This window comes from Argentina anserina, chromosome 7 (assembly GCF_933775445.1).
Source record: "Argentina anserina chromosome 7, drPotAnse1.1, whole genome shotgun sequence".
NCBI lineage: Eukaryota > Viridiplantae > Streptophyta > Magnoliopsida > Rosales > Rosaceae > Argentina > Argentina anserina.
In genome coordinates this window covers 1,095,989-1,119,169 of record NC_065878.1, presented here as the reverse complement: position 1 = coordinate 1,119,169, position 23,181 = coordinate 1,095,989, and the positions used below count along the sequence as shown (strand labels likewise).

The window sequence follows — 23,181 nt, the reverse complement described above, 5'->3', positions numbered from 1 at the left end:
AGTGTGTTAATGATAATGTTGTGGTTATTATTGTGAGAATGTGGTGATTATGATACTATCTGAGAAGTTATCGTAGATGCATGTTTGTTGAGTATTTCTTTTCGTTTACTCATACCAGCTGTGAAGCTGACCAAATTGTGTTTATAATCTCGGTGTACCAATCAATGATGCATGAGGTAGTGCTGCAGGTGCTTCTTAGTAGTTGTGACATGAGGGGTGCACTGCATGACAGCTGAGAGTTGTTTTTGATTCAGTTTCCCTTTTTAGTTCTGGTGAGGTTTTTGTGAGAGATGTCAAACTGTACATCTTTACATCGTGTGTATTACAGTTTGTAAACCGAGTTGTTGCTAAACTTGGTTGAGATATTTAACTACTGTAATGTAATTTCATTTATTGAAGTTATTTTAGAGTGTTAGCATCCTTAAATTTGAAATTGTATTATTATGAATTTAGGAATGTTACACATATTGTATTATATATGAATGTGCCGTCCAACAACAAGACTAGTATAGTACTAATGCCTTCGAGGCTTCGAGCCCTATCTACGTTAGGTTTTATCCACTTTCCAAATCATTGATGCCTAATGGTTTGGAAATTATGTTGACAATTACACCTTAAATATTACAGAAGCCCTGCATGAATGAGTGATTGATGTCGTTATATTCCAATATGTCCATGTTTTTTATTTGTACTACTGAGATTTGAGAGTCGACGATGAGTGCATGTATTTATAACAACTATATCAATGTGATACATCAACGTGCGACGGTGATGACTATGTCACTTGACCATGATATTTAGTACCAAGAAAATATATCATTGGACGTACTTACGCACTTAGCCTATTGTCCCCTTAATTATATTTTCACTTCCAGCTCCATGCCACTTATGAGAAGTTTAATATGCTGATGAATTAGATGATAGTGAATTACTTATATAAAATTTTCATTCAATCCCATACCAATCGCTGCAAAAATGGAAAACTGAAAGGATATAGGTCTTATCATTTCATGCTTTAAACAAACTAGCACGGGGATAAGGTGATAAACTCTAGTGGCTGTACGTGGGAGTACGTACGAGCAAATAATTATGCAGAATTATGCTATACGTATGCAGCAGTATTTTCATCCACAAACAATCCTCCCACACTCATTCTGCATTTTATCAAACCCTTCCTTCACCACACAAGTGTGCACAGCAGACAAACCCAATAATTATAGGCTTCCATCATTGCATTTCATTTTGTGCACGCATATACATAGATAAAGGTAGAGTCCCATTTCAATGATCTCTACCACGACTGATTCTTCCTTTAAGTGGTTATGCAGCTACTGTTGTAGGCCTGAGTTTGATGTTTCTTGTCGTAAGCCCGACCGAGAACTAACGAGCACCGAGCTTGGTGATGGAACTTAGGCTTTATCAGATTCCAAACGACTTGGAAACTTGAGCATGTTCTCACTTGAACCATCAAAGGCAAACCCTTACTTGACTCTAACAAGTCCTCCATGCTTCTTCCAGCACCATACATAGGCCTGTTCCTTGTTCCCACATATAACTTGAACTTTGTTGATCCACGCTCAGCATATAGCTTTGGTCCCTGCACGTATTAACATAACTAGAGATTCATGCCTATACCAGATGAATATTTGCTACTTAGTTACCATATTTAAGAACCGTCATAGTTATCAAATTTATGGGATGCATGCTTACATGTGAGGATGCAAAAGACAGGCGACCGAAGGAGACATCCATTACAGGAGGACGAATGCGAAGTCCGAAGAGCTTGGACTTATTCTCTATTAGTAGGTCTATGGAACAATTGCAGGTTAAGAACTTAGTTGAAACGCCTGAGCCATCAACTCCTTCCCCTAACCCAAATTGCCCAATTCCTGCCATCTGCATTGTCGTATGATATTAAAGCAAGTAGATAGCTAGGAACTGAAAGAAAAGCTATAACTGTCAGCATTGAACCGTACTTATTCGTTTACGTCGAATACAAACCGTAGGGTTCTAATAAACTCACAGACCAAGACTAATCAAAATTCAAAATTGAGCAAAAACAATAAATTCCGATCCATTTCTTTTGATGAGGCTAACGATTTCGGAACCCCGATATAGGTCAAACTTGGTGGCAGTACGACGCATTTTTCTTCTGAATCTGGTGTCATTTCCTTCTTGTACTGTAATTATCCGTCTATCCTCATGACCTAGACGTATGCATGCATGCATACATGTGAAGAATATGCACGCATGTGCATCTCGAATGACCTAGACGTATGCATTTTTGTGCTTAAACAACCTTGAAATTCTGTAGAGACTTCTTTCATATTATATATTATCGATAAAAACACAGTTGAGCCTGAATCTAGATGATTTATCTGTTCTTGGGTTTATTGCTTGTAAACCTAGCTAGGTTACTCCTACTGCGTGAACAAGATACGTACGTCTGAGCTATATTACCGGCCATACCGGCCAACAGTGTCTGCAGTACATACAAATCCGTACACTTTTAACCCCACACTCGTAGATTTTCCCAGAGATCGAACTCAGTCTCACCTAAAACTAACCTATAGTCACGCTTAATATCTCTGCTATATATATATATAAATATCAAACAAAGAACTTAAAAACTACATAGGGGAGAGTGGGAGACTGGTGAATATCTCTGCTTCTTTACCCTATTCATCATATATGATTATTTCATGTAAATTATATATACTTGAATAATTTAAGTTACCACTTCAATTACGGAAGAGTCTTTGTTGAAAGTAGATAAGGTTCCTTTTTTTTTGATAGAATCAACAATAATATATGGTATATATCCTCAAAGATTTCTTGGGGCACTGACAAATTAATCCACATAAGGAATTTTGTCAAAATGCTCCCACCGATATTCCTGACCACATAAATTGAATTGAGATTTGACTCCATTAGCATCGGTTGTATTCCAACCTAAATATGTGAGTTCCACATGCACCCACGCTCATAAGTCATACCTAGGTTATTCTTTTTTACAAAATAGCTGCTTCAAGCACAATGTAATGATGGTTTTGAGTCTCATTATTATCCCACAAGTTTAATTTATCATGATGGATCAAAGAGTCGGAGCTATTCTCTTTATGGGAGTTGCAATATCCACACAATGACATGATGGCATTTGCACCCAACAAATTATCAAGACAAGCCCATATACTCTACAGAAAATTGTAGTGGCTCACAATCTCTCGTTACAATCTACAACGAAAACATTTTTGTATCTTATTCTACCAGCGATGGCTTCCTGTAATACCGTCCCACACTCATCATTCACCATTTCACCCTAGGATATAATATAATATGTCCTAAAAAAGTGATGATAATTAGAAACAGTTGCATTTGGATTCAAATGTACTTTTTGGTCTGCTAACTCTGCTCAATTCTTTTGTTCTACGAAGTGCGGGGCTATTTATTCAATTGTTTTCCAAGGACCTCAAGACCAAAATTGAAAAAAAAAAAAAAGGTAACAGAAACTTAGCTCTGAGGCCTAATATGGATCTAAGAGCATCTTCTGCAACACTAGATATATTTTAGTTAAATTTTAAATAAAATAGCTTAAAAGTCATTTTAATTAGTCAATCTAGAAATATCTCTATATCATTCATTATAAGGAATGTTTTAAATTCAAATATTTTAATTTTAAATTATCCCGCTCGACAAATTTGGTGGTGAGATAGCTCAAAGTTAAAATAAAATTAGAATATAGAGTTTTGTGCAGCCACTATTTTTCATAAAAAACTAAACACACTCTAAAATAGCTAAAATGTTATAGTAAAAAGTCCGATAAACATGCCCTAACTCTCTCTTAGTTCTTAGAGGATATCACAAATATCATCTATGAATTGAACGTCTTTGACTCATTAACTGTGTTTAGTTCTTTTCTCAATCTCTCATATCATGTACTGGTTATGCAAATGGAGGCCTAATTAATTTACTAATATGTAAATACTGTACAGCAACCCGGTCTCATGTACAGTACTTACTAATTAGCACTTGAATGTTTTAAAGCAAACCGAGAAATATACGTAACCTAAAAGTTATTGAATGAATGTGTTCTCATGATCTCATCAGTCAATCCTCTCTTTACGCTCGTTTTAATAAGTTGTAATTTGTATTGTAATAATTTGAAAAACAATACTAATATATATTGTTTGAAAACGTACTCAGACGGACAAATGAGAATACATATGTGAATCACTGAACAAACGTACGCGTACAGTACGTACCTTAATCGATACTTTGGGTGGAGGTGGCTTTGTGGAGATGTAAAACACAAGCAATGCAACCCAGAAGCTCAAGATGGCCCTCCAACTTATTTGGATGAAAATCCACATGCACGAATCTGAATTCCGATACGAACAGTACCTCCTCCACCACCCTGATCTTTTCATCATCCCGTAATAATCATATACATCATCATCATCACGACCATCGCCATTATGAATATCATCATCACCGCTGGCATCCACGATAATTAAACGGTTTTCGCTATTTTCGTGGCTACCGGCATCGTAAGAGATCTTTTTCTGGTGATGCATGAAGGAGTGGCTGGAGCCGCGGGAGGAGGAGTAGTGCGAGAGAGTGAAAGCTCGGGAGGCTACTTCTTGCTCCTGAAGGGTAGGGTTTGTTGGGTCGGCTCGGGCGGGGGACTGGAACTGGAATTCGGATTCAGGGATGATGCTGTTTCGGATATCAGTGCTGTTGGCATGGGAGATGGTGGACGGGCTCTGGACGTAGTATGCACAAGCAGGGTATGAATGGAATATAGTAGCTTCATGATCATGCTCCATTTTGTTTCTCAGCTGTGACATGAGAATGCGGTTTATGAAGGGTTTTTAAACTGGACAGAGATCGATAGCTAGCGAGCTAGTTGGCTATGGCTATGAGCCAAACAATGCTTCGCTTAGTAGGGAAGATAGCATTAGTGGTATTGAGCACTACACATGGAAATATCATCGTACTTATGCAACCAACTAGCATAAATAAGTAACCAACTCACCATTACTTGTTCACTCTCAAAAATAAGGAAAAATCATTACTCGGATTTCGAACCATGCATTATATAGTTAAACGAGTCTTAAATCGTGTTTGAACTTTATTTCTTAACATGCAAGTCATCTAACTTCTATCTAAATAGTGTTAACCAAAGTCTTGTTTTGAATTGTTGAAACATTCTACAATATTTCATGTATGACATGCATATAATTATCTTAATAAAAGAGTATAGCAAGTTATCAAAGTGATGATATTAGTCTTCAAACTGTGGTAATATTGAGTTATACGAGTCATTAAAGTGGTAAAACTTCATATTTATCACTTGAATATATAATTATATATGATAATATACCGTAGACTTACCTTGAATCTAAATTGGAGAAAAGTCCTTAAAACTTGATATATCGATCATCACTAATAGAATGTCAGAGTTAAAATAGATGTTTTGTTAAAACGGATGCAAATTGAAGAGATAATAAAGACTCTACCAAAAGAGCCAACATTGGTTGGCCGTTGGAAAATAGAATAAGTGAATGAATATTTTTTAACTGTTAGAATATAATACAGTTCTTGGTAGAAGCGAATAAGAACGTTGCTGATCGCGATCGACATATTTGAATGAACAACAAGTGATCAATTTCTGAAGTGAGAATTTCCAATCAAGAGACCTAGTTGTTTGGTCATACGTTACTGACATTCCCATCATTTGTACGTATATATGTCATGTTCTTCCTGACGTGAAACTTTCTTTTTTCAGATCCTCAGTTTTGTTACTTTTGTCGAGTTTCATCAACCCTAATAACCTCTACACACTATCGGTTACCTTTATCTGCTTATCCACATTTTAAATTATCTGCAAGGCAGCAATTTTCCCCACTCGATCACTTAGAAGAAACATTGTTCAGCAATAAGAAGTTGCTCTAATATTCCTGTATGTATATCAAAAACACTACTTCACTTGAGATATTTGCTAAGAGACTAAATGCTGTCTCAAATAAACATGTCCTCTCCTCACCTGCCTCTACAGAGAGCTTATTCCCTACACGGGCCGTGTATATACACGGGGATGTTTGCATGCCACGCGCTATTAGTGCTACTGGTGTCTGGGGCTGACCTGCACATGAAACACATCACCTCCATCCCTCCACCCCTTCTCTGTACAAACCAGACAACACACTCCTTCATCTCATCCCCCGCCCCCTATTTGATTTGTTTTTTTTGTTTTGGTTACTGTGCCGCCGCAACCTCCCCACCATCCATCGAATCAACCTCAGAACCGAAGTCATCGGCGACAATCATCGCCTGAGCTCCACTTAACTATCCCAATTCCCAATTCTCCTTCTTCGGTTAAGAAATCTCACTCCCAAATCTCAGTTCCACTTTTAAGCCACAAGAACTCAATTCGGAATAAAAAAAATATTATAGAAACAGAGTCATAATTCGAATTGAAATGGGAAGATCATGAAGTTATATGTTGAAGGTCTGGGAGCTCGGCGATTGCAAAGCTACGACGGCGACTTGATTGCAAAACTTTGATCACCTGGTTGTATCTCCTCTTCTCATTTGATTATAATCTCAGAATTTTGAAAGATGGGACTCTTAATGCATCTCAACCCCAGATGCAGCTATGGATGGTTTTAGGAGCCTCACCCTCACGCGACTCTTAGATTAAATTGGCGTCTGATCTCAGACGACCTTAAAATACATCCACATGTTGATTTGAACGGCCTAGATGATCCGTCCATATGCACGGTCCGTGCATTGAATAACTTTCGGCCTCTACAGAAGAAATAAAAGAATGTAATTATTTTTGTATTTTGCATAGAGCACAAAGAATATTATAAGCTTGAGAGCCGGAGCTAAGTGGGAGCCAAAAATAGTCTACCTAATCCGACAATCGCGGGAGATCGGAGCCTCTTCTCTATAATGAATGGAAGTAATCCTAGTACTTTGTGCTTTTACACCGAATTGTCTCTCTTTTCGCGTAAGAGGAATTATAACAAAGTAAGCACGCTTTGGCAATTAAACCAAACTAATGGATTGTGATATAAATGAGCATCTAGCACAACAAGTTTAAGCTAGCTAAATTGCTTTCTTTTAAAGGGAGAAACATATATGGATTGAAATAGAAGATTTGTCCATTCATGGTCATGATTATGGAATATGTATAAAAGCTAGATTACATATTAAAATAATGGAGTAACTTTTTCTTTTGCGTCAAGGAATTATGAAATGCACTCCCTAAATACTGTATAATCAAAATAAACTTACCCCAATAAATTGCAATTACAAACTAAGAGTTACAAGCTTAATAAAAAAAAAACTATGAGCTCTCTCCTAAGGATTCACAAGACGCTGTCCTACCTCCCCGGCAATCCCCTACTCCATCTCCAATGGAGCAAAATTCTAGCACCCTTTGTGGGTTCCCCAAATCAAAGCATGGTTCCGGCCGTCTCTCACTCGTTTTCTCCATCCTCGATGATGACGAGATTTGAAATTCTTGCGAATTCAACTTTCACCCAAGCAAGTCCTTCTGATTCTGAGTGTTTGGGTCTTAGGATTCCAATTATGGATGTTATTGTGGAGCAATGGGATCTTGACGGGTTTGTTGGAGGCGGAGACAGGTTCTGGAAGGGCTGGGAGTGGCCGGTCTCCTTGGCCCTCATAGGGAGTTCTCGGGGTTCTCCTTCTTCGGCGGTAAGTCTCAGATCCAAGATGGATTCTGAGATCAAAGCTACCGATTGGCCACATATACCTCTTCTTATGGTGGAGGACAAACCATTTGGCGGTGGCTTCGATAGTGGTGGTTATGCAGTTGGCATCGGAGGCACCGGTAGAGGGATAGTGACTGACGCCGGCGCGGTTGAGATAGGTGGGGTGATGAAGGATGTAATCCCCGATTTTCAAGAGGGAATGGAGCTTCTGTCTCCACCGGTTAAAAGGGCTTGAATGCGTTGGGTAGACTGTTAGGGATCTTGATTGTTCTTTTTATTGTCTGCTTCTAATTTTTCTAACACTTTATGGCTCTAGTACTTCATGATTTAGAAGGTGCGTATACTTTAAATTTGTAGGTCTGGTTGTTCACATTGGATCTTGGAGTCTTAGGGAATTGCTCTATTTGTCGGCCTTTATGTCACATCCCGCCAAACTTAGCTATTTTTACCTTGAGCATTTTTGAAGCAAGCATGGCTCAAGGAATGTTACGGAAGACACTTGAGCATTCTAGGCGGATCAGGAAAATGACGAAACTCTTTAGAACTCTTTGGAAGTTCATAGAAGGTTCTAGAAGGCGTTGGAATTCTCCGGAAGAATGGTGAAGCCTTGGGACATCTTCGGATTTCTAGAACCATAGTGAGGCTAAGGGATGAAGACCACTCCAGAAGTCTCTAGAATACTCAAGGTAACTCTTAGACTTGTATAGACTTGTGTAGAAATCTCTAGAACTAACTACACTTATACATAGTCCTAGAATTCTCTAGAACTATTAATGTAGGAGGAGGAGGCTTATAAATAAGAAGGCACCCCTCACATCTGAGGCATCAAGTAAGTTGCCTTCAAGCATACTTGTAAACACACTCTTGTAAGCTTAATTTGTTTAATACAAGTTCTCTTTAGAGATATTCTTTTTGCATTTCAATTGTTCTAGCCATGTGTTGCAAGAGTAAGACTGACTTAGCATAAGGGAGTTGCTAAGGCCACACGAATATGATAGCAAAAGAGTAAGCTCATGACAGGTGGTATCAGAGCCGAAGTTCGATCAAGAGGCTAGCTCGACACAATGGCAAAGAACGGCAATCATGCTGGTAATGTTTCCGACAACACACAAGAGAAGGGTCGTGAAGAACTTGTCAATCCGACAGTTCAAAAGAAGGAACGGCTCAAGGACATGTTAGCTACAATCGACTCACGACTAACTCAAGTGAAAGAGAGTGTGAGTGGCATGGGGCCCATGTGGAAGACTTAGTGGCGGAGGACACCGTAATCCACACTGTGATCAAGGGCTTGAGGCTCAAACTAGAGGAGTCCTTGCGAGGCGAGATAGACAAGGTTCGCGAGGAGTTCATGGGGGAACTCGCCCGGATGCGTGAAGTACAAGAAATGAAGCATAATAGCATGCTTGTACACATGGAGGAGATATATGCAGATTATGCATGCATGGAGGCAATGCAGACAGATCTTGCCCTATGCAAACGCGCACTAGCCGCGGGGGCTAGCACTAGCAACACCATTGAGATCAAGCAGATCGAGGTGCCAAAGCCAAAGAACTTCAGAGGGATGTGCAACGCTCGAGAGTGGACAACTTCTTATGGGGGCTAGATCAATACTTCGGGGCCGTAGGCATCATGGAGGAGGATGCCAAGATAAAGACCGCGACTCTTTATCTCACCGACACCGCCATGTTGTGGTGGAGGAGAAGGTGCGGAGATGTCGAAAGAGGTACGTGCACCATCTCTACCTTTCATGACTTTCTAAAAGAGCTTAAGAAGCAATTTTATCCCGAGAATGCCGAGGATGAGGCAAGAGCTCGCTTGCGAAGGCTCAAGCACACCGGGCCTATTAGTGATTACATTAGAGAATTCACTAACTTGGTGCTTGAGATCCCTGACTTATTCGACAAGGATGCTCTCTTTAACTTCATGGATGGTCTCCAATCATGGGCCAAGCCGGAGCTAAGGCGATGAGGATTGCAAGACCTTGCCACCGCCATAGCCATGACCGAGGGGTTAGTCGATTTCTCAAGTTCAAGGGAGTCCACCAAGCCAAAGGAGAAGAAGAGCAGCTATGCCAAAGGGGGGGGGGGAGACAAAAGCCAACGTAAGAAGGAGCCCCGTCAGGAGAGCTACTTGGCAAGATTCAAGGATGAAGGCAAGCAAAGGGACATGTGGAGCTCGCACAAGCCTAATGACAAAAAGTGCTTCCTTTGTGATGGTCCGCATTAGGCTAGGAATGGTCCACCAAAAGGAGAGCTCTAAGCACACTTTTGGGAAGTCATCAAGGAGGGAGTGAAGCCGAGGGTGGCGAGAAAGGTGCACACTTGGGGTCTATGCAGGTGCTTAATGCTATCCGCTCTACACCCAAGGTCCAAGCCAAGGGTTTACTCTTCACGGACATCACCATTGGTGGGAAGCCAACAACAGTGATACTAGATATGGGGGCAACCCACAACTTCATTTCCAATGAGGAGACCCGCAGACTAGGACTCAAGGCAACTAATAGAGGAGGCTCCATCAAGGCGGTTAACTCACCTGCCCGCCCCATACAAGGAGTAGTTCGGGGAGTCAAGACAAGTGTGGGAGCTTGGTGTGGGAGCCTAGACTTCTCGATAGTGCCGATGGATGACCACAAGGTAGTCTTGGGGTTGGAATTTCATGACCAAGTCAAGGCGTTCCCGGTGCCATTTGGCAATAGCTTATGCATCATGGATGGTGAGAGGTCGTTCGTGGTGACAACAACTCGAGGGGCAAAGCAAGACATCAAGGTGTTGTCGGCATTGCAATTCAAGAAAGACATCAAGAGGGAAAAGGAGAGCTACTTGGCCATCCTTACTGAGTTTGATGATGAGGAGCCAAGGCCACAAGATGACATGCCCAAGGAGGTAGCTGCAGTTCTTGAGGAGTTCAATGATGTATCACCAGCGGAGCTGCCTAAGAGACTACCTCCAAGGAGAGAGCTTAACCACGAAATCGAGTTGGAACCAGGGACCACACCACCCGCCATTGGCGCTTACCACATGGCACCTCCGGAGTTAGCGGAGCTAAGGAGGCAATTGAAGGAGCTTTTGGATGCGGAGTTCATTAGACCTTCAAAAGCCCCATTCGGTGCCCCATTGCGGGAAGTGCTTAAGGTATTGAGGGAAAAGGAGCTATACATCAAGATGGAGAAATGTTCTTTTCCCAAGCCGGAGGTGTCGTTCTTGGCGCACAAGATCAAGGACGGCAAGCTTATGATGGAAGATTGCAAAGTGCATTCCATCCAAGAATGGGAGCCACCCACTAAGGTACATGGACTAAGTTCTTTTCTTTGGCTAGTTAACTATTACCGCCGCTTTATCAAGGGATACTCGGCGAGGGCTGCACCATTAACTGACCTTCTCAAGAAAAACAAGGCATGGGAGTAGACAATAAAGTGTCAAGAGGCCTTTGAAGACTTGAAGAAGGCGATATGCGAGGAGCCCGTGCTTAGCCTACTGGATCACTCCAAGCCATATGAAGTGCACACCGATGCTTCCGACTTTACCATTACCGGAGTTCTCATGTAAGAGGGGCATCCAATTGCCTATGAAAGTCGGCAGGTCAATGACACGGGGCGGCACTACACCATGCAAGAGAAAGAGATGAGTGCCATCATCCATTGCCTACGAGTGTGGCGACATTACTTGCTCGGGACCAAGTTCATGATCATGACCGACAATGTAGCAACAAGCTACTTCCAAACATAAAAGAAGCTAAGTCCAAAGCAAGACTTCTTGGCGGAGTTTGACTACACGATGGAGTACAAGCCTGGGAAGGCAAACATAGTAGCCGATGCCTTAAGCCAAAAGGCTTAGTTTGCAAGCATCTCTCAAGTCACTAGCCCACTAATGAACAAGATCAAGAAGGGACTCAAGGCAGATCCTCAGGCGCAGAGCCTCATTGCCTTAGTAAAGGAAGGCAAAACGCGAAGGTTTTGGCTAGACGACGACCTTCTCTACACCAAAGGCCGTCGCGTCTATAAGTGGGGCAGCTTACGAAGGAGCTAACCAAGGAATGCCATGATTCCAAATGGGCCGGCCACCCAGGTATGAAGCGCACACTTGCTTTGTTAAAGTCCATGTATTATTGGCCTAGGATGCGGGACGGGGTCGAAGAGTATGTGCAGATGTGTCTAGTTTGTCAACAAGACAAGGTAGTTCAGCAACAGCCGGGGAGCTTGCTTGACCCCTTGCCCATTCCCGAGAGACCATGGGAGAGTGTCTCTATGGATTTTATCACTTGCTTTCCGAAGTGTGAGGAGTTTGGAAGTATTATAGTGGTAGTGGACCGATTTAGCAAGTATGCAACCTTCATGGCTGCAACAGCCGATTGCACAGCGGAGGAGACATCAAGGCTATTCCTACGCAATGTAGTCAAGCTTTAGGGAGTTCAAGAAGCATTGTCAGCGATAGAGACACGGGCTTCACGGGAAGATTTTGGACATAGCTGTTCAAGATTCTAGGATTAGACTTGAACTTTTCAACAAGCTTCCATCCACAAAGCGATGGTCAAACAAAGCGCGTAAATGCTCTCTTGGAGCTATACTTACGGCGCTATGTGAGTGCCAACCAAAACGATTGGGCCAAGCTTCTACACGTGGCGTAGTTTTCCTACAACCAGCAAAGCGAGGCCACCAACAAAAGTCCTTTTGAGATCGTGTTGGGACACCAGCCTACAACCCATCTATCCCTTGTCACTCGCTTTGAAGGGAAGAGCCCGCCCAGCCGCGCTTAAGTTCACCAAGTCATGGCATGAGCAAACGGAGTTAGCTCGACCATCGTTGCATAAAGCTGCCAAGAAGCTCAAGAAGTGGGTGAACAAGAAGAGGAGGCATGTAGAGTTCAAGGAAGGCGACCTTGTACTTCTGAAACTCTTGCCGCATCAGTTCAAGGCCTTTAGAAAGGTGCACAAGGGCTTGATCCACATGTATGAAGGGTCGTTTGAGGTAATCAAGCGTGTACGCAAAGTTTTATACGGCGCTCAACAAGATCACGGTAAAGAACAAATATACTATTCCTCATATTGCCGATTTTATTGATCAATTGGGCCATGCACACTACTTCTCAAAGTTAGACCTTCGATCGGGATACTACCCAGTGCGCATAGCGGAGGGGGATGAGCCGAAGACCGCATGCATCATAAGGTATGGATCTTATGAATTTTTGGTCATGCCATTTGGTCTAACTAATGCACCGGCAACCTTTTGCACCTTGATGAACAAGTTATTCCACGCCTACTTTGATTGGTTTGTGGTCGTCTACTTAGACGACATAGTGGTGTATAGCAAGACCTTGCAGGAGCATGTAGAGCGCTTGCGGTAAGTGCTTAAGGTATTGAGGGAGAACCAACTATACATCAAGATGGAGAAATGTTCTTTTGCCAAGCCGGAGGTGTCGTTCTTGGGGCACAAAATGAAGGATGGCAAGCTTATGATGGAGGATTACAAGGTGCATTCCATCCGAGAATGGGAGCCACCCACCAAGGTACATGAGTGAAGATCATTTCTTGGGCTAATAAATTACTACCGTCGCTTTATCAAAGGATACTCGGTGAGGGCTGCACCATTAACCGATCGTCTCAAGAAGAACAAGGCATATGAGTGGATCATGACTGACAACGTAGCAACAAGCTACTTCTAAACTCAAAAGAAGCTAAGTCCAAAGCAAGCAATGTGACAAGACTTCTTGGCGGAGTTTGACTACACCATGGAGTACAAGCCCGGGAAGGCGAAAGCGGTAGCGGATGCACTAAGCCGCAAGGTGGAGTTTAGAAGTATTTCGCAAGTCACTAGCCCACTGCTAAGCAAGATCATGCAAGGCTATGCGCAGATCCTCAAGCACGGAGCCTCACTGCCTGAGTCACGGAAGGGAAAACGCGGAGATTTTGGCTAGAGGGATCTCTATACCAAAGGTCGCCGCATCTGTGTACCGAAGTGGGGAAACTTACGGAAGGAGCTTATCAAGGAATGCCATGATTCCAAATGGGCCGGCCACCCAGGTATCAAACACACACTTGCCTTGTTAAAGTCCACATATTATTGGCCTAGGATGCGTGATGGGGTCGAGGAGCACGTGCGGACATGTCTCGTTTGTCAAGAAGACAAGGTAGTCCAACAGCAGCCGGGGGGCTTGCTAGACTCCTTACCTATACCGGAGCGAACATGGGAGAGTGTCTCTATGGACTTACTCACTTGCTTGCCGAAATCCGAGGAGTTTGGGAGCATCATTGGCGTGGTGGACAGATTTAGCAAGTATGCAACCTTCATGCCCGAATCAGCCGACTGCACCGCGGAGGAGACAGTAAGCTACGCAATGTAGTCAAGCTTAGGGGAGTTCCAAGAAACATTGTCAGCGATAGAGACCCGAGCTTCACAGGGAAATTTTGGACGGAGTTGTTCATGATGCGGGGGTCGACCTTGAAATTTTCAACAAGCTTCCATCCACAAATTGACGGTCAAACAGAGCATGTTAATGCACTCTTAGAGCTATACCTGTGGCACTACGTGAGTGCCAATCAAAAGGATTGGGCCAAGCTTCTAGACGTGGCACAGTTTTCCTACAACCTACATCAAAGCAAGGCCACCAACAAGAGTCCTTTTGAGATTGTATTGGGACAACAGCCAACAACCCCTCTATCCCTTGCCACTCGCTATGAAGGGAAGAGTCCAGCCACATTCAAGTTCGCCAAGTCATGGCATGAGCAAGCAGAGTTAGCTCGAGCGGCATTGCACAAGGAGAAGAATGAAAAAGTGGGCAGACAAGAGGAAGAGGCATGTCAAGTTCAAGGAAGGCGACCTCGCACTTGTGAAATTCTTGCCGCAACAGTTCAAGGCCTTTAGGAAGGTGCACAAGGGCTTGATCCGCAGATATGAAGGCCATTTGAAGTTATGAAGCGCATAGGCAAAGTTTCATACAAGCTCAACCTCCCGCCCAAGTTAAAGATACATCCGGTCTTCTACGTGAGTATGTTAAAGCCCTACAACGAGGACGAGGAAGACCCATCAAGGGAAATATCACATCGGGCACCTACAACGGTTGTCACCAACTTCGATAAGGAAGTAGATGAAGTACTCGCAGATCGGGTCATTCGACGTTGACGTGTGCCAAGTTGTAAAGAGTACCTCATCAAGTGGAGAGGTCTGCCTGATACGGAAGCAAGCTGGGAGTCCGAGGATACGCTTTGGTAGTTCAAGGACAAAATCCAGCAATACAACGAAGCGCGATGAGGGAATTGCGGGCTATGGTGCGGAAGAATGTCACATCCCGCCAAACTTAGCCATTTTTACCTCGAGCATTTTTGAAGCAAGCTTGGCTCAAAGAAGGTTACGGAAGACACTTGAGCATTCTAGGCGGATCCGGAAAATGACGGAACTCTTTAGAACTCTTTGGAAGTTCATAGAAGGTTCTAGAAGGCGTTGGAAGTCTCCAGAAGAATGGTGAAGCCTTGGGACATCTTCGGATTTCTCTAGAACCATGGTGAGGCTAAGGGACCAAGACCACTCCAGAAGTCTCTAGAATACTCAAGGTAACTCTTAGACTTGTATAAACTTGTGTAGAAATCTCTAGAACCAACTACACTTGTACATAGTCCTAGAATTCTGTAGAACTATTGATGTAGGAGGAGGCCTATAAATAGGAAGGCACCCCTCACATTTGATGCATCAAGTAAGTTTCCTTCAAGCATATATGTAAACACTCTTGTAAACTTTCTTTATTTAATACAAGTTCTCTTTAGAGATATTCTCTTTGCCTTTCAATTGTTCTAACTAGGTGTTGCAGGAGTAAGGCTGACTTAGCATAAGGGAGTTGCTAAGGCTACACGAGTAGCATAGCAAAAGAGTAAGCTCGTGACATTTAGGTGGGTTTTCTCTTGTATGGCTCGATGAGCATATATATAATTTGACCAACGAATAAAAAATAATAATAGTTACAACTTACAACACAAACTACAGCAAAAATATTTCATATTATGAGATTTCAAAATAGATTAGCTATTTTAAAAATAGACTATGCACATATAATTGGAGATCAACACTTTTCAATTGTCATCAACTAGATTCTTTATCAGACAAACAGTTCAAATGCGCAACATCCTACTTTCGAAAAGGAGACGGTGTCATAAGAATAGATTGGTTATGGGCAGTTATTATCAAATTTTAAGACTATTTATTGTATTTTTTTTTGAAAAAATTATTTAATAGATTTATCATCATGAGTTATGATCATTTCTAATCTACAATTATTTTAGCAATACAATAAAAAGGTTAACAAGATGGATACAAATATCTAGAACGAAAAGTTTCTATATCACTCATCTTAAACTACATAAGTCACATTGTCATATCGACGAACTAAAATTAGTTTTAACCATAACCGTAGCCGGTAATATGACCACAAAGGAGATGTGATTCATTCACAGTTCGAAACTTGAAAGTAATTGAGGGTTTCTGGGATTCTGCTTCATCTCGTCAGAGGGAGAGACTGGTATAGGGCAACGGTGACACAACGGTAGGCTTCCGAATACAAGCTATGTGCAGCCTGTGCTTCCTTTGCAATGTCGTTGGTTTAGAAGAAAACATGACAAAAGTGTATTTAATCTGGTTGTGTGGGATGATGAGGGCAACTTTGCATGGAAGCCATATCTCCATTCTCCTGATTTCGAGACATTCTCGTTTTCTAGCAAGGAAGATCAAGGTAATACTGCCTTGGGCCGTGTTGAGTTCTTTGTAACCACCATGCCAGAATTTATTCCTTCCTTGACTGAAGACAAAAAGAGGTTAGTTTAACAACCATTGTTTATTACCCTGTTAGCGTGAGAAGGAAGTTTGTTCTGCTTCTGCCCTTCTCTTCATCTTAGTGCGAGAGTTCAGAATGCGTCGCCTAGCGAAATTAATTGCATTAAGAACCATATTGGCTTGCTCTCTGATTCCTCATATCTTCTGGGGGAAAGTACAAATCTAGGCACTTCTGGTGATTAAAATAAGTATTGGACAAGGATATTACACAACTTCCGGCAGCAGGTAAAAACTAAAGATGCGGGGCCACGCTTGATCATTACCAGCAGCAGGTTGGCCAGCCATCCAACCATTAGGACTTATGCATCAAAGGATAACCTTCCTATGCTGAGGTGTGGAGTGATAAAACTAAAAGAGTCATTGGTGAGTCTAAAAGCACTAGCTCAGGGTGCAAGGGAGGACGTAAGGGTAAAAATGAAGAATGTAGTGATAGTACTACAAAGATGCCTGGTTCAAAGAAGAAGACAAAGTTCAAGACTAAAGTGGACTTTGAAAAGTTCATGTTTAAAACTCCAAAAGCTAAGACATCAGCTCCTCCAATTACACAACTCCCATTACATGTAGAGACGAGTGAAGTTACTGATTGCCAGTTGGGAGAGGTTGTTGATCCTAACAAACGGAAAGGAATAAAGAGAGACATTGACTCTAATTCTTGCGCTCTTCTTCGTCGATCCTTTCGAATTAAACACATGAAGGCCAGTGGTTCACTTGCTTTTGGTGATTCTCCCATTCTTGTCGAGTTGTCTGATACGGAGCATGATCATGAAGGAGTGGGGCACACATCTAATCCTTCAAGCGAGGTACACACACTTTCCTTTTCTCATCTTCTCTCATTATTAAGTCACCCTCCTCTTTTCTTAATTCTACTTTCTCTTGTAGCCTGGGGGATTTCAATGCGTGGATGGCATGACATCTAACAAGATGATGTCGGAGAGTTCACATGATGATGATGGCGTCGAGCAGGTAAAATTATGGCTTATTATTATCCTTTTTCCTTCTTGTTTTGCTTTGCGTACAATGTCTAAGTTTGACCTGCCATGATTTCATAGGGCGCCATGGAACCTGATAAATTGGTGCATGGAAACTTGAATGAAGGTGATGTCAGTGTTGGAAATAAGGTGAGTGTTGTTTGAACATTCGCGTATTGTCACCCTCTCTTGCTTTGTGCCATGATTTTTTGAAATTGGTGTTGCTATGGAATTTTTTTTTAGGGAGGCATGGAATCTGTTGGGTCAGTGTCAGAAGATTTGTATGAAAATGATGGTAACGGCAGTCATGTTGATGAGGTAACTCGTTTCCTTGGGAGCTTGAACTTTTCTAGTCACACATTCTTGAGTATATTGGACTTGTTTATTATATGATTATCTTTGTTCACATCTTCTTACTGCCCTTTTGATACTGAGGGATGTGTGAATGAACATGGAAGATCCCACAGTGTCATATAATCTATGATTTTCACTCCCCCTTTTTGTAGAATCAATCTCCGGGAGATAACAACACACAGAGGGACAATGAACCTATGACAAATGTTCTGTCTAATGAGTCTGCTCTCGAGGGTGAGCAAGTGGAGATAGAGACATATGTTCCGGAATGTGTGCATGAACCTGAGAGAGCAAATGCTGAAGACAAAATGATGACCACCAAAGCTTCATGTTCTGATTTGATCTCGCCTTTGAAGAGACCTATTGGTGAGTGGATGACACACATGAATAATTTCATGGTTAAATTTGACTCCGTTAATGAGTTTTCCTTTGGTATGGATAGCGTAACGCCTCAATTGAGTGGAAATACGGTTGAGTTCCAGGGTGTGAAGGTTTCTTCTCAATTGGTGGTCCCTCTAACCAAGTTTAGTGAAAGGTATTGTGGAGGAGAATTCCTAGGCTTGGTTGGCCAACAATACACCTCAAGGAAGAAATGTGAATTGACATAGGAGTTTGGAGTGATGCTACTTAGTATGGAGGTATGTAAGGTAGAGAGTCCAGAAACATTCCTTATTTAGAGAGATGTCAGCCGTGACTTCATGGAAGTCGGGTTCAAGGTTGATTTTCTATTGGATTCTCTGAGGCAGTTTTCTCAGCAATATTTTGGTCATATGATGAAGCCAGAAGGGTTGAATGAGCATCTTGCTAACATTCACGAGCTAGAAGGGAAAATCTCACGCACCAAGAAGGAACTTGTGAAGTTGGAAGAAGAGCTTAGCATGGTCAAGAGTGATCCAGCCTTTCTTGGACCAGGTGCTAGAAAATTCATGGAGTGACTCTAGTTATCTATATTAAAGATGTTGGATTCTTCTTATGAGCATACGACTCTTATTTCTTTTTTTCTCTTCTGTTCTGGAGCCATGGGGACCTTACATGTTCTTTTGTCTTGAAATTTCTAGCTTTTGAATATGGAATTGAGACTTTCAACTTTTATTAATCCTGTTCTTCTTCTGTATTTCGTGATTGATGCGTCTTTCCCTTTTGGCGTTGAAAAATTGCTGCTGGGATTGCATTCCTGCTGTGAGTACATCTGCTTGTTAAAAGTTGGATTAAATTTACTTGACAAAGTTTAACTTAGCATGATTTGCTTGATAAGATTAGGCTTGGTAAAACTTGGCTTGGCAAGATTAGGCTTAATAAAGATTTAGGCATGATAAAACTTGGCATGTAGTTGGTTGATGGGGGAACCCTGGATACATACACGTTTTCCTTGATGATTAGAAGCTGAGTAACAACAGATGAGCAACAGTAACAGCAGGCAACAGTCACATCAACTTAAGTAAAAGTAACAACATATGAGTAACAATAACGGCAACTGAGTAACAATAATAGGAGGCCAATAACAACATCGAGTATCATGTTCTTGTTTTTGCTACTGGGATTTACAACTTGTTCGTTCATCGACCATGCAAGCCTAGTTTTCAGCCTACTCCAATCCCCCATGTTTAAACCTAATTGGTGTTAGCCTCGGTAGATGCATAAAGGTAATTGTAAGTCCGAAAATATCTCTGTTACTTCACATTGTGAATGCCTAGTACAAGCTTTTAGGTGTCACCATGATGGTGTACCTACTGAGAAGAAACACTTGCAAGTGAGTGCTAGGAATACATATAGATATTTGCTTGATTGAAATAGATAGCATAAAGATAGCCTTCCTATAGTGAGGCCTAATAGTAATAAAACTTAAGCCATCTGCCATTGATAAGATTAGTCAGTTCACCACTATCAACATGAGCTAGGCAATAGTAACTGCTGATGTGAGACTCCTTCACGATGAATGGTCCTTCCCACTGTGGTGCAAACTTAGAAGGGCCACGCAATTGTCTTCTAATCCAATCCACAGTCATGAGAACAAGGTCTTCTTCCTTGAAGCTTCGTTCTTGCACGGTTTTGTTGTATGCTTGAGCTACTCTATGTTGGTATGCCTTTGCCCTTGCTTCTGCTTGGCTCTTTATTTCATCTGCTGCTTCAAGATCCATTATTCGCCATTCATCACAAGACTCAGCGTCCTATTCTAAGTCGTTTACGCTTAACACTCTTGTTGTTGGGACTATGAACTCTACTGGTAAGATTGCTTCAGATCCATAAACTAGGGAATATGGTGAAAATCCAGTGGTGCTCCTCGATGAAGTACGGTAGGACCATAGAGCATTCGGCAAGTGGATATCCCATCCTCCCCGATATTCATGCACCATCTTGCTTAAGATCCTGATAAGGGTCTTATTTGTAGCTTCAGCTTGACCATTGCCTTGCGGATAGTACGAAGTTGACCTTCGATGCTTGATTCCATAGCTTGTGAGCAGCTTGCTTACTTCTTGGTTTACGAATGGAGTCCCATTATCATTGACAATCTTGTAAGGGATCCCAAACCCACAAACTATGTTTTCTCTGATGAAGTTTGACACAACAGCTCATGTAGCTTTGCGCAGAGGGACTGCTCCTTCCCATTTAGTAAATGATTCAATTCCTACTAAGATCCATATGTAGCCCCCAGAAGGTGGATGAATAGTCCCTATCAGATCCAACCACCAAGTATGGAATGGCCATGTCCTGGAGCAATTTCGGAGGCTTGTGACTCAAGTTTGCATGTATCTGGCATGTGTGGCACTTCTTCACTGTGTCGTGAGCGTCTTTTCGCATGTTGGACCAGAAATAACCTAAATTCAAAAGCTGATTGTAAAGTTTTTTCTTTCCTTGATGTTTTCCACACTCCCAAGCATGCACCTCTTGTAACACCTGTTGTGACTCTGAGATTCCAAGACACTTCAATGGTTCACCATTGAACCCATTTCTATACAACGTGCTTCTATCCAAAAAGTACCTTTTTTCTTTTTTATTTATCTTATAAGCATGCTTGCAATCTTCCAGGAGTGACTTATCAATCAGATACTCCATGTATGGGGATCTCCAATCTTCAGTAATTGTTGTTGTGAATCCTTCCTCCTCTGCTGGTTCAAGGCAGCAATTAGAGCATGAAGCTTGCATCTCTGAAGCCTCTTCTTTCATGCTTAGCCAAAAAGTATCCCCTGTGTTGTAGCCTCCTATATAAAATTATTACTTGCTCAACTCCACAAGTAGCTTCATATGTCTCTTTCAGCCTCCTCTGAGCCTCTTGCTTATCTACACAGCGAGCTAAAACTCCTCCTAGAAGGCATTTATATAATTCCCCCAAACATCACATAGTATTCCCCCAACAACTTGAGCTTTCGTCCCTTGCTTAGTTGCATGATTTCTCTCTTAATAGGCTCTCGTCAATCATCCTCATCTAGTTTGGTTGGGAAACTAGATTTTCCATGCAAGGTTTGTTGTTCTGAATCACATTGATGTTTGGCTGCTCTCTTGTGAATGGAAGCTTGGAACCAAGAGTTACCAGTGCATCTGCACATCTGTTAGTGTTGCTGGGAATGTGCTCAAGGGTTATCTGCTCGAATCTTTGCATCAACTCCTCTGCCAACGTTCTGTAAGGAGCGAGAGTAGCTTCTTTAACTACAAAATCTTCTCTTAGCTGACTAATGAATAAATTCGAGTCCCCAATGATCCTAATATTCTTCACACTTAGCTCATATGTAGTTGAGAGTCCAGCTATAAAAGCTTCGTATTCTGCCACATTGTTAGTGCATGAGAAATTTAGGTTGAATGAGAGAGGTCTTGCATTCCCCTTAGGATCCACAAGCACAACCCTTGCTCCTCCACCATTTACTGTGGATGAACCATCAAAATGAAGGACCCAAAGCTCTTCTTCTTCAATCATTGCTGTCATTCCCGGCGGCTCCCCTAATATCTCATTAGAAATATCAGATCCCTAATCTTCAGGGAACAAAGTGATCATATCAATTACTGCCTGCGGCTTAATAGATGTAGGTGTAATGCACACAATATCAAACTCTGACAGTTGTAGTTGCCATCTAGCCAACCTCCCAGACAACATTGGTCTCGTCAGCAAATATCTGACCAAATCAGCCTTTACCATCAAGTGAAGGTTGTGAGCCAAAAAGTAGTGGCGCAACCTTTGTGCTGCATATATGAGTGCTAAGCAAAGCCTTTCGACTTTAGGATAACGCGCCTCAACCCCCTTAAGAAGCTTGCTCACATTGTAGATAGAGAACTCTTGTCCAGACTCATCATCTTGCGCTAGCAGTGCCCCTACGACTGCATTAGTAGAGGCCAAGTATAACTTCAATGGAACATAAAGGATTGGCGCCCTCATGGTTTGTAGCTTGGTAATAAGCTGTTGTACCTTTGAATAAGCCTCCCTACATTCATCATTACATACATATCTGACTCCCTTTTTTAGTAAAGGTGTAAACGCCTTAATCACAACAGCTAAACCAAGTATAAAATGTCTTATGTGAGGGTGGTGGGAGAGATGCAATGGATCGACATCAATGCCTATGCTATGAACCACAAAACCAAGGAATTTTGCTGATGATACGCCAAAACCACACTTTTTGGGATTCATCTTCAGCTTATATGCCCTGCATCTTTCCAACACATTTTTCAATATGCTCCACTGCTCCTTCTTGGTTTTGGACTTTACTACTAGATCATCAACAAAATCCTCCACTTCTTTCCCCATCAAGTCATGAAAGATAGCTGTTATTGCCCTTTGATAAGTGGCGCCTGCGTTTTTGAAACCAAAAGGCATGACAGTATAATAGAAATTCCCATAAGGAGTGCGGAAAGCCGTCTTCTCAGAATCTTTAATAGCCATCTTTATTTGATTGTAGCCGCTAAAACCATCCATGAATGGTAGCATGCCATGACTTGAGGTTGAGTCTATAAGCATGTCCATATCAGGTAGTGGGAATTCATCTTTGGGGCAGACTTTGTTCAAATCTCTGAAATCAATACAAATTCGAATTTGGCCATTCTTTTTCTTCACATGAACAATGTTTGTTAGCCAAGTGGGGTGCTTGATTGCCTTGATAAAACCAGAGGCCAAAAGTTTCTCAAATTCTTGCTTGATATGCTCCTCATCATTAGGATGGTAATTCCTCCTTGGTTGCACTATTGGTCTAGCCCCCAGCTGCACATTAAGGGTGTAACACACTAGACTTGGATCTAGACCTAGCATATCTTCATAACTCCATGCAAAAACATCAATAAACTCTTTTAACAAAGACAAGGAAAATTATTTCCTCTG

The 23,181-nt window shown here is 41.9% G+C and overlaps 2 protein-coding genes across 2 annotated transcripts; both read right to left on the bottom strand.

Moving 5' to 3' along the window:
* Positions 1-1,215: 1,215 nt before the first annotated feature.
* LOC126802460 (uncharacterized) lies at positions 1,216-4,982 on the bottom strand. The gene is made up of 3 exons (XM_050530096.1): positions 4,263-4,982; positions 1,711-1,896; positions 1,216-1,597 (listed from the first exon to the last, which is right to left on the bottom strand). The coding sequence occupies exons 1-3, from the start codon at positions 4,845-4,847 to the stop codon at positions 1,313-1,315; spliced, it is 1,056 nt and encodes a 351-aa protein (XP_050386053.1). The 5' UTR covers positions 4,848-4,982; the 3' UTR covers positions 1,216-1,312.
* Positions 4,983-20,498: 15,516 nt separating this feature from the next.
* Positions 20,499-21,044, bottom strand: LOC126802632 (uncharacterized). Its single transcript, XM_050530282.1, has one exon. It carries the CDS (start codon positions 21,042-21,044, stop codon positions 20,499-20,501), a length of 546 nt encoding a protein of 181 aa, XP_050386239.1.
* Between the last annotated feature and the right edge of the window lie 2,137 nt (positions 21,045-23,181).